The sequence below is a fragment of the Rhinichthys klamathensis genome, unplaced genomic scaffold (genome assembly GCF_029890125.1).
Source record: "Rhinichthys klamathensis goyatoka isolate OS25496 unplaced genomic scaffold, OSU_Roscu_1.1 h1tg000090l_1, whole genome shotgun sequence".
Classification (NCBI taxonomy): Eukaryota; Metazoa; Chordata; class Actinopteri; order Cypriniformes; family Leuciscidae; genus Rhinichthys; species Rhinichthys klamathensis.
The window spans coordinates 2,881,173-2,893,441 of record NW_026606629.1 but is presented as its reverse complement, the minus strand read 5'-3'; the positions used below and the strand labels follow the sequence as shown (position 1 = coordinate 2,893,441).

At 44.7% G+C, this 12,269-nt stretch overlaps 1 protein-coding gene across 1 annotated transcript; it reads right to left on the bottom strand.

Moving 5' to 3' along the window:
* Positions 1-5,770: 5,770 nt before the first annotated feature.
* si:ch211-214p13.8 (uncharacterized) lies at positions 5,771-10,939 on the bottom strand. The gene is made up of 5 exons (XM_056251827.1): positions 10,686-10,939; positions 9,829-10,155; positions 9,677-9,724; positions 9,155-9,419; positions 5,771-6,455 (listed from the first exon to the last, which is right to left on the bottom strand). Exons 1-4 carry the CDS (start codon positions 10,768-10,770, stop codon positions 9,274-9,276), a joined length of 606 nt encoding a protein of 201 aa, XP_056107802.1. The 5' UTR covers positions 10,771-10,939; the 3' UTR covers positions 5,771-6,455; positions 9,155-9,273.
* Between the last annotated feature and the right edge of the window lie 1,330 nt (positions 10,940-12,269).

Genomic DNA, 12,269 nt, shown 5'->3' with positions numbered 1-12,269 from the left:
TCCTCCCCTCGATGGCGCGGTCGCCCATGGGTACACTGGGATTCCCCCGGTTGAGCGCTCTGTTGCGATGCAGCTGTGTCCTCAGAGCACTTCTTCTCGGGGCAATCCTAAGCACCCGTCCAAGGCCTGTAGATTTTCATCTACCCTGGTGGCGAAGTCTCACAGAGCTGCAGGACAGGCAGCCGCCGCCCTGCATGCGATGAGCACCTTGCAGGTCTAACAGGCCCAGCTGCTCAGAGATATGCACGAGGGCAGGACTGACCCCGGGCTCTTTGATGAGCTGCGTGCCGCCACTGACCTCGCTCTCCGAGCGACGAAAGTGGCCTCACGCTCCCTGGGTCAGGTGATGGCCACCTCTGTGGTCCAGGAGCGTCACCTGTGGCTGAACCTGGCCGATATGCGGGACGTTGAGCGGACTCGTCTGCTCGACGCCCCCATATCCCAGGCCGGGCTCTTCGGCGGAGCGGTTGAGGACTTCGCCCAGCAGTTCTCGACCGCACAGAAGCAGTCTGAGGCGATAAAACATATTCTGCCCCGACGGCCCGCTGCTGCCTCCACCCAGCCGTCGGTTCAGACGCCTCAGCCTGCTCGCCGCCGAGGGCACCCTCCTGTGGCTCCCGCCCCTCCCGCACGGCCCCAGCAGCAGCCTTCACCCGGGCCGCGTCGTGGAGGAAGCCGCAGGAAGGCGCCACAGCCCTCTCCAGCCCCGCGCCCCGCTAAACGCCAGGCTAAGCGGCGCTCCTGAGACGGGCTGCTCAGTGATGGAATCGGTTCTTTCCCAGGAGGCGGTTGCAGGCCCCCTCCTTCCCCCGGTGGAGGGCCGGGGGAGAATCTTTTGTTCTCCACTCCCCGCTGCTTACCCATCACTGAGCACACAGAGCCGGATGACAGTGCGCGACGCCCCCGGGCCTCGCCGCTCTCGTCCCTCTCTGTCACAGAGTTCTCGGACCGCAGTGTGCGCCGCCCTCGGGCCTCGCCACTCCTGTCCCCCTCTGTCCCAGAGGGCGCGGATGACAGTGCGTGCCGTCTCCGGACCTCACCACTCTCGTCTCCCTCTGTCGCCAGACCCCTGGCAGAGCAGACCCCCGTGGAATGCTGGTCCTTCCCTGGTCTCCTCTGTCAGGACGCGGAGCATGACCTCGCCCCCGCACCGGGCCACTATGCCACCCACGCCTGGGCCGGTCACTCCGCTTCGCTGCCCCTCCTGGGGGACGTCTGTGGTTCGCATGACCCCGCTGGTTCAGTTTCTGGGAGCTTGGTTAGAGCTTCCCAACCTGTCCCGCTGGGTCGCTCGAACTATCAGGCTAGGCTATGCGATTCAGTTCGCACGGTCTCCTCCCCGCTTCAGGGGATTCCGCCTCACTATGGTCGGTGGCAATGCCCCTATCATGAGAGCGGAGGTTGCCACCCTGCTGGCGAAGGGTGTAATCGAGACTGTCCCTACAGCCGAGATGAAGTCAGGGTTTTACAGCCCGTACTTCATTGTCCCCAAGAAGACCGGTGGGTTACGGCCAATCCTGGATCTGCGCGTCTTGAACCGCTCCCTTCACAGGCTGCCGTTCAAGATGCTCTCGGCCAAACGCATTTTCGAATGCGTGCGGCCACAGGATTGGTTTGCAGCGATAGACCTGAAGGACGCCTACTGCCATGTCTCCATTTTACCTCGACACAGACCGTTTCTTCGGTTTGCTTTCGAGGTGCAGGCATACCAGTACACGCTTCTCCCATTCGGGCTGGCTCTGTCTCCTCGCGTCTTTATGAAGGTCGTCGAGGCAGCCCTTGTTCCCCTACGCGAACACGGGGTTCGCATCCTGAATGATCTCGACGACTGGCTAATATTAGCTCACTCTCGAGATCAGGTTTGCGAACACAGAGACCTAGTGCTCCGGCACCTAGCCCGTCTGGGCCTTCGGGTCAACTGGGAGAAGAGCAAACTCTACCCCGTGCAGAGGATCTCTTTTCTCGGTATGGAGATCGACTCGGTCGCCATGTCCGCGCAGCTTACGAGCGAGCGCGCACACTCACTGCTGACTTGTCTTCGACAGTTCGATGGCAAGAGCGCGGTCCCACTGAAATTATTTCAGAGGCTCCTGGGGCATATGGCATCTGCAGCCGCGGAAACGCCACTCGGATTGCTTCATATGAGACCGCTTCAGCTGTGGCTTCGCGATCGAGTCCCGAGGTGGGCATGGCATCGTGGCACGTTCCGAGTCCCTGTGACTCCGACCTGCCGTCAGACCTTCACCCCGTGGCGGAACCTCAGCTTTCTACGGGCCGGAGTTCCCCTAGAACGAGTTTCCAGGCATGTTGTTGTCTCCACAGATGCCTCTGCCACGGGCTGGGGCGCCATGTGCAATGGACATGCTGCCGCGGGCTCCTGGACAGGACCCCAGCGTTGCCTGCATGTCAATTGCCTCGAGTTGCTGGCAGTACGCCTTGCCCTGCACCGTTTCCACACGTTGCTCAAGGGTCAACACGTACTAGTCCGTTCAGACAATACCGCGACAGTAGCGTACATCAACCGTCAGGGTGGTCTACGCTCCCGCCGTATGTCGCAACTCGCACGCCACCTCCTCTTATGGAGTCAGAAGCACCTGAGGTCCCTTCGTGCTATTTACATTCCGGGAGATCGGAACTTTGCAGCCGACGAGCTGTCACGGTTTCGGCCCATCTCCAGCGAATGGCGACTCCATCCCCAGTCGGTCCAGCTGATTTGGGACCAGTTCGGGGACGCACAGGTAGACCTGTTTGCCTCCCACGACTCATCCCACTGCGCCCTGTATTACTCCCTGACTGAGGGCACGCTCGGCACGGATGCACTGGCGCACAGCTGGCCGCGGGGCCTCCGCTTGTATGCGTTTCCCCCAGTGAGCCTTCTCGCACGGACCCTGTGCAAGATCAAGGAGGACGAGGAGCAGGTCATTCTGGTTGCGCCGTACTGGCCCACCCGGATCTGGTTCTCCGCACTGATACTCCTCGCGATAGCACCTCCTTGGCCAATTCCTCTGAGGAAGGACCTCCTTTCTCAGAGACGGGGCACCCTATGGCACCCTCGTCCCGATCTTTGGAACCTCCACGTGTGGCTCCTGGATGGGACGAGGCAGGTTTGAGTACCCTGCCACCTGCGGTGGCGGCTACCATCACTTCCGCTAGAGCATCGTCCACGAGACATGTCTACGCGTTGAAGTGGAACCTCTTCGTCAACTAGTGCTCTTCTCACCGAGAAGACCCCAGGAGATGCTGGATCAGTGTCGTGCTTTCCTTCCTGCAAGATGGGTTGGAGCGAAGGCTGTCTCCCTCCACCCTGAAGGTGTATGTGGCCGCTATCGCCGCATATCACGAAGCAGTTGAAGGTAAGTCTCTGGGGAAGCACGACCTGATCGTCAGGTTCCTGAGAGGAGCGAGGAGATTGAATCCTCCTCGCCCTCCTCTCGTTCCCTCTTGGGACCTCTCAGTGGTGGTAAATGCCCTGCAGAGGGCTCCCTTTGAGCCTCTGCAATCAGTTGAGCTTAAGTTCCTGTCAATGAAGACAGCGCTCCTGGTTGCATTGGCCTCCATCAAGAGGGTAGGGGACCTGCACGCATTCTCCGTTGACGAAGCGTGCCTGGAATTCGGGCCGGGTCACTCTCACGTGATCCTGAGACCCCGGCCTGGATATGTGCCCAAGGTTCTCACCACTCCCTTCCGGGACCAGGTGGTGAACCTGCAAGCGCTGCCCCTGGAGGAGGCAGACCCAGCCTTGGCACTGCTCTGTCCAGTACGCGCTCTCCGTGCTTACGTAGACAGGACGCAGTGTTTCAGGACCTCAGACCAGCTCTTTGTCTGTTATGGTGGGAGACTGAAGGGAAAGGCTCTCTCAAAGCAGAGGTTGTCTCACTGGATAGTGGACGCCATTGCTTTGGCTTACCAACAGCAAGGCCGACCGTGCCCCCTTGGTGTGACAGCGCACTCCACCCGGAGTGTGGCTTCCTCTTGGGCTCTAGCGCATGGCGCCTCGCTGGCAGACATCTGCAGAGCTGCAGGCTGGGCGACACCCAACACATTCGCCAGATTTTATAATCTCCGAGTGGAGCCTGTGTCCTCTCGTGTACTCGCTTCAACCAGCTAGTACTGGACCCGCTCAGGTGTCTTCGCTTGCTCGCCATTCCACTCCACGGACTGGATACGTGCGTTATTTCCTCAGGTGAGCCTTCCTCTTTGAAGCCCTGAGTTCCTCCAGCACTGTTGACGCTGGCGCCAGTGTCTATTGCCTGTGCGTCGGCTAGGTGCCTCCGTGTGCATGGTTCCTCCTCTGAGTAACCCCCACATGTGTATTTCCACTGTAAGCCTCCTTGAGCATGTGTCTTTCCCTCGGCAAGCCACCTTGCCACTCCTGGAGTTGAAAGTTGCCACCCCACGGGCTGGTCACTCCAGTGTTCCTCCATATGAGGCCCCCCTTCGGGCCATATGTGTATTCCTAAGTCCTCGCTACGGGTAGGCGTGCTGCGCCATATTTCCTCTGAGATATGCTTCCCAGTGTACCTTGGTATTCCTGTGTTAAGTAGGACTCCTTCGTCCGTGCCAGTATCACGACAGGGAGATCAGACTTCCGCAGGGCACTGGAAGACAGCTGTGAAGGTGGCGTGATTACACGGGGACCCCCATTCTCCGTCATCCGACGTAACTCGGAGTGACTACGAAAGGGAACGTCTCGGTTACGTATGTAACCCTCGTTCCCTGAGTAGGGAACGGAGACGTTACGTCTCCCTGCCACTTCCGCTGTACCGCTGGGTAGACGCCTGAGTTCAGTCTCGGCTCCTCAGCGAAGACATGATTTGCCTTTGCCGGCGTCTCTCCTTATATACCCACGCGGTGGGGCGGAGATACGCTATGCAAATTCCGCAGACCCATGGCATTTCATCGCCATTGGCTCGTTTTATAATACTCGAAGATGATAGGCTTTCTGGCGAAACCCCCATTCTCCGTCATCCGACGTAACGTTTCCGTTCCCTACTCAGGGAACGAGGGTTACATACGTAACCGAGACGTTTTGTTTAAGCAATGGAAATATACTGTAAACCATCAGGTCAATATGTTGCAAACGGCTTCAAACTAGTTACTCTTGGTAGGCTTTAGAGCAATGGCTCCATCTACTGGGGCCATTTGCATAAACACAGCAACTTTATTAACTTTATTAATTTATTAATGTGCATTAAGACTTGAGATTTGTGACTTGAGACTATTAATGTGCATTAAGAACTGACCAACTTAACAGTTAGCCAAGGGGTAATCAGCTTTACTTTTTAGATTCTAATTAGAGCAATCTACATTTTATGTAACTGCATTTAAAAAGTTATGACCAGTCTTAAAGAACAAAATTTGATGACTAACTTATTGTCTAAGGAGTTGGTGCAACCTGCAACTGGTTTTCTTTTCTTTTTTTCGGGATGCAGTGAGCCAAAAGCGGGATATCCAGTTAAATGGGAAAAATTAGTTTAATCATAAATTGACCTTCATGTATAAATTTCATGACTGAGTCAATCAAAGTAACAGTTATTAATAATTTCCAAAAAGGGCCTAAATCATTTTGAAAGTGGAACAGTACCATCAGGTAAAGTTAGTCACTTTTTAAAACTGTTCTGATGGATTATAATCATAAACCATCCTAATATTAAATAAATTACTAATAAAAATGAAAAATTTTAAACAATGTAACATATAAACTATTCAAATCTATATATTTTAAATCACAAGCTCACAGTACAATTGGAAATCAGTAAAATACAACATATTCTCAACAACAGAGATTTATTATGTAACAAACTGTTACTGAATTAACTTTTTCATTTTAGTGCATAAAATGTAGACTAACAAGTATTGAAGACAGGATATGGATGTGTTGCACCAGACACCTATGATTAGTGGTGTGAGTTTCACTCAGAAACCACATTGAACAATTTTCCGTGATGTAACGATGAAAGTAACGACATGTGATGACTTGTACTGTGTGGTGTGAAAACATACATCTCCTTCTTCCTGTTAGCCACACAGTACTGTACAGCGTCACAAAACTGACTCTATGAATGAACTATTTCATTTTGGAGACTTAAAAATGCTGCTTAACTTTGTCTGGTTATGTATAACCCACAGAGGTGACATCAGGAGACCCGGATTGATGCATACTCTGAAAAGTCCTCTCTTGTCGGACGGGGTGCAGTAGATGATGGTGTTGGTGTGAGGTGATGCAGAGATGCATATACAACCTGGCTTGAACTGTTATCTCTCCTGTTGGACAAACTATCATCACCCCCACAATCTGACAGATGTGAAGTAGACTGTGCAGGTGGTGATGCTAAACTGCATGTGTTGGTGTCCCGAGAGCGCTGATGTCTTTCTTCTGAGTACTGGACACAGACAACTTTATCATGCTTCAGGACTCTGGGGCTCGGTGACGATAAGACAGATGTTGCTGTATACTGCAAACATAACAGGACAATCATTAACAAAGTGAATATGGTTGTGCAAAATTCATTGTTTAAGAATTAAATAATGTGGTAACACTTTACAATACGGGTGCTCTAATATGCATTAATTCATGGACAGATAGAACTAAACCATGAATTAATGATTACTTCATCAGCAACTGGGTGTGTAACGACCCTCATATCACGTTTCGATACATATCACGACACTGAACTCACGATACGATATTATTGCGATACTCCCAAGATATATGGGAAAAGGTTAACAAGGTGACTTGGTGCTGGTAACCCAATGCACAGGACAATGGTGACACCAGAATAAAAATATTCATGTTTCTGAAGCTGAAAACAGAATAATTTTAGATGAATATACTTACACTCTGTCACTGACTAAATATATTCAAAATAATGTAGGCCACTTTTTACTGGTTTTGGGCATTATCAGGACCCACAAATATTCCCTCATTGCATTATTATACATTATATTCAACATTATACAGTAGTTTAATGTAGTACTGGCACTAAACTCTGTAAACTTAATTTTTTTTCTCACACTGTAATTTTCATTTTGGGTGAACTATACATGATACATATTGCTGTATTTTTGTATTGCGATATATTGTGACAGATATATTGTTATCAGCAACTAATAATGAGTCTATATGATTAATAATATGATGAATAGATTAAGTAATATGTGACCCTGGACCACAAAACCAGTCACATGGGTACATTTTTTTAAACTGAGATTAATACATCATCTGAAAGCTGAATAAATAAGCTTTGATGTATGGTTTGTATGAAAATCTGGAATCTGAGGGTGCAAAAAAAACATTGAGAAAATCGCCTTTAAAGTTGTTCATTTATGTTCGCGATTGTGTCGCATTCACTCACAAAAATAAATGTTTTATATATTTGTGGTAGAAAATTTACAAAATATCTTCATGGAACATGATCTTTACTTAATATCATAATGATTTTTGGCATAAAAGAATAATCAATAATTTTGACCCATATAATATATTGTTGGCTATTGCCACAAATTTACCCATAATACTTGCGACTGGTTTTGTGATCCAGGGTCACATATATGAATTGCTATTAATTAAATGTCTCATCATGTAATAATTCCTTAATAACATATAATATTGTAAATTAATGTGTTAATTACAACTATAATGGTCAAAGCTATGTGTATTTTAACTTCCAGTTGTCTGCTTTAATGAATCATTATCTAATGATGTGCAAATGTATCATTATGCTATGACTTTACTTGTTGGTGCACATGACTATTAACTAATTGTTATGTATGTCATTTTTGTTTTGACATCCACACTAAGCCATGGATTTCAAATTCCAGCCGCTTACAACCGGGATTCCACTGTGTCAGATTAATGCATTTAAGTGAATCCATATTGTAAAGTGTTATCAATAATGTTATTTAGTTCATGAGATTATTTAGGTCATGAGGAATTTAAATTGGAATGAGAGGTGGAATATACTAGAAATTAAACACAGTTAACATAATATTACAGAAAATGTCTTGTTTAGTTTAAAGGGATAGTTCACTTTGAAATTAATTTTTGGTATGTTTTAGCTCACCTCAAGGGCACCCAAGATGTAGGTGTCTTTGTTTCCGCAGTAGTTTCAATTTTGATATTTTTAGGTCAAACCGTTCTTGTCTGTCAGTCATATAATGCGGTTCTATGGTCACCACCTCAAAGAGCATGCACAGAGAAGTCCAAATTAAACATGATTTAATGACTCGTAAATGTAAGTACACATTGATGGCCTAAGACACGAAACGAGTGGTTTGTGTGAGAAAACGAACAGTATTTATATCGTTTTTACCTCATGTAACGCACAGACCGAAGCACTCGCGCCCTCAGATCACTTGGACGTGGCTGTGGTTACAAGAGGTAAAAACGATATAAATACTGTTCGTTTTCTCACACAAACCGCTCGTTTTAGGCCATCAATGTGTACTTACATTTACGAGTCATTAAATCATGTTTAATTTGGACTTCTCCGTGCATGCTCTTTGAGGTGGTGACCATAGACCTGCATTATATGACTGACAGACAAGAACGGTTTGACCTAAAAATATCAAAATTGAAACTACTGCGGAAACAAAGACACCTACATCTTGGATGCCCTTGAGGTAAGCTAAAACATATAAAAAATTAATTTCAAAGTGAACTATCCCTTTAAGGTTCCCATCTTTGCTCTTGATTGACTTTATTTTAAAGGTTTAATTAGAATATTATGGGAAATTGTGTGCTGTTGGACCAATATGTGGAACAACATAAACAAATAAGTTAATTTAGTAAATACAATTAAATTTAGATGAATTAAAAATGTCTATATGCTCGCATTTTAAACATTGATTGCTAATGTCATGTGTAAATTAATTTCTTGTGTGATAGCATGTTTATGGGTAATTTATACAAAACATTATTACTTAATTTTATTAAACTTTACTTAACTTCATATAGCAGTTTATGAATTTATTTTCATTTAATTTTGTAATTCTACCTTCATAAAAATCAAAATTAAGGTACAATTCCGCATCTTTTGCAATTCCAGTCAAAAACTGAATTCTATTCTGAATGGCACACTGACTGGTAGTTTAAGAATTAAAAAGGTACAGTATTTTCACAACATTATTCAGAGTAATATATATAAAAACGTACCTGAACCTGCGCTTTCTGTGTTTTCCTTCTTCTCAAAGCTGACAGTGATCAGTAAAGGGACAAAGTGAGGATCATGCCAAACCTTAAATATCTCAAAATTATGAAAATGACAAAACGACTTACGTACATCCATTAATACACAGGATAAAGATGAGCATTAATATGAGAATAGGAATCACTACACCCATACAGATAAAGAGATACGGCAGCCACCATGGGTTTGAATTAAAGCTGGTATCATTGTTGTCTGTCTCATTGTTGTCTCCTTCTCAGAAAAGAAAAGGAGAAGCAAAGATTACTCTAAGCTGATACAGCATCCAAATCACATCCATAGGTGCATTCAGGATAACTGGGACTTCCCCTGCCATCTCAGTAGCTAAACCTGTCGCATATTACCTGAACTCACCCATAAGTAATACTTATTATTTCTTGAATTGAGTCATAGTGTTTTTTGTTTTGTTTGATCAACTTTTTGAGAAGAACATGCACATTACTCTGTGATTAGATTGAAACTGCTCTTACTTCCAGTGCAAGACATCTCATCTCCCAGGCTGTCATCTGTGGAAGAAACTAAAGAAAATAGATTTGAAGTTTCATATAATTACCACAGTTGGTTTTGACGGCCTTACATAATCTTATTTGTTAACATAATAAATTTGATAGAAAATATTTACCTGAGACAGAAATATTAATATAATGGCTAACTGCTGACGAGTTTGGTAACTGCAGTTCACATCTGTAGAGGCCGTCATGATTCTTTGATATATTTGTGAAAGTTAAATATGAAGTCAACAGATCAGATGCTGAATAGGTCTGTGATGATGACATTTCACCTCCAGACACTGGAATCCATCCTTTCAAGTTTTCTTTAGCCCATGTAATATTGTTTTTCTGACCATGACAATACTTCAGATTGCAGGAGATCTTGAAAGGCTTGTTTGTACAGACTTTATGAACATCCCCTCGCAGAACTTTAAAGACAGGACATTTGGGGGCATGACCTAAAACATAAAACATTGCAGCATTATCCTTTTTGTATGAAGACAATAACAACAGTATAAAGTTACAACATTAAAACAATTACATGTTTAAAAAAACAAAGAGAAAAATGCTATGGAAATGAACATATAAACTTTCCACTTTACTGCTTTGCTGTATGCAGCAGTTCTAATAGCAAACAGACTATAATGTCCAGCAGTAAAACATTTGCTTTTAAGCATTTGTTACACTGAAATATTACACTGATTTATGTTATCAAGAATTTGATAACATAAATCTTTTTTTGCAATAATGTCTACAAATGAAAAGTGTCTGAAAATCTAAACTAAGGTGTGGTTTTAAACATACCATTGTTGCTTGTTATGTCTAAAATATTCATTAGTACTGTGAAATATATTTGAATTTATTTAATTTGAATTTGTTTTCAACTCCACTTGCAACTTTTATTTGAAAAATTCCTTCTGCACCCCCACATTTGGTTAAACTTTTAGTCAAATTCGAATTCAATAGAGCATTCTCACCTTGAACTCACCTTGTGTGTCAGTGTTCACATGGAGGATGAAAACCACAAACACGTCCAGGAACAAAGCTGTCTTCCTCAGGTATAGCCAATCCATCTTAAACACAAGCCAGGTGTGACAAAAAATGGTTTCAAAATATAAAATGAATGCAGTCTAATCCTCACAGTCACCATCTAAATCACACAACTACACTTATTTCTGTCACTCTGTGTGCTCTTCATTCTTTTACTTGTGGTTTCCATTTCCTTTACCTACGCATTATGCACCCATCCTGCTCCGTGTGCTTTTGCACATGTAGTGAGTGAGCTTAACATGATTTTGGACAGGGGAGCACTTTTGCTTTGTGGTTTTGTTGTTTAGCATACTTGATGTACAGTTATTACACCTTACTGGAGCACAAATATGCTGTTTATACAATGTAAGTGCAAAAAAAACCCTATAATACACATCCAAATTTTGTTAAAATATCAAGATATATTATAAATACTTATAAAGGTTCTTGCCTGGTTAAACTTAAACCTCGTTTCTGTCTAAACTTATTATACAAAGCTCATTCAATCATAAGCATGCAACCATCAACATGCAACCATGAGCATGTGACTGGAATAACACATTGTGTGTGTGTGCATGTTTGTGTGTGTGTGTGTGCACCCAGGTAAACCCTACGTTATGAGGACAAAATGTCCACTCAAAGATGGCAATATGAAAAATAATTTTCCGTGTGGGGAAATGTTTTGGTCCCCATGAGTAAAACAGCGTATAAATCAGACTAAAATATGTTTTTTTGAAAATGCAAAAATGCTGAAAGTTTTCTGTGATGGGTAGGCTTAAGAGATATAGGAGCTTGACTAACGTGACCTGCCAGAACTGACGCTCACGCTATGCTTGATTTACTTTCACTTCAAACATAACTGACTTAGTTCCTAATTGCTTTTACATCAAATGATGTTTTATTAACAAAGCTCGGGAGGTGCACGTTCAGTTAATTAACACGAGTGGATGGCACTCAGCAATCAATGATAAGAGGTGTATATATAGATTCAGCAATCTCACCTCACTCCATTGATAGTTTAGCAGCATCCCTCCACCGCCCCTTCTCCACACTTCCAGTCCTAAACAATTACATAGGGGTATAGTACTCTGGGTTCGGGCCAAACTCCGAGCTCGGAGCCCTCCCCCTGGACAGCACGCCAAATACGCATTAAATCTTATCCACTCTAATTATATGTAAGTGTGAACTCATGCAATTTAATTCAAATAGCATAGCCTATTGATATTAATATATGCCATTCCCATAAAATACATATTTTACCATCACTATTATGCCAAATAAAAATCCACTATAACGTAGTATAGCCCCACTTGGCAACCTTGGATGGTTCAGAGCACATTCAAAACTCTAAGTTGTAGCTTTGAAATTTGTGTTCTTTGAATTCAGCCAAAAAGTCAATCTGTGACATGTATCCTCTGTCTATCAGTTACACATCTGCAAAAAAATGTGCTGGCAGTTTGTGCAGCAGGGGTGTATCTGAGGATTTTACAATAATAATAACAAATTGCAAGAATATGGTATAAAGTTTATGAACTTTATAAGG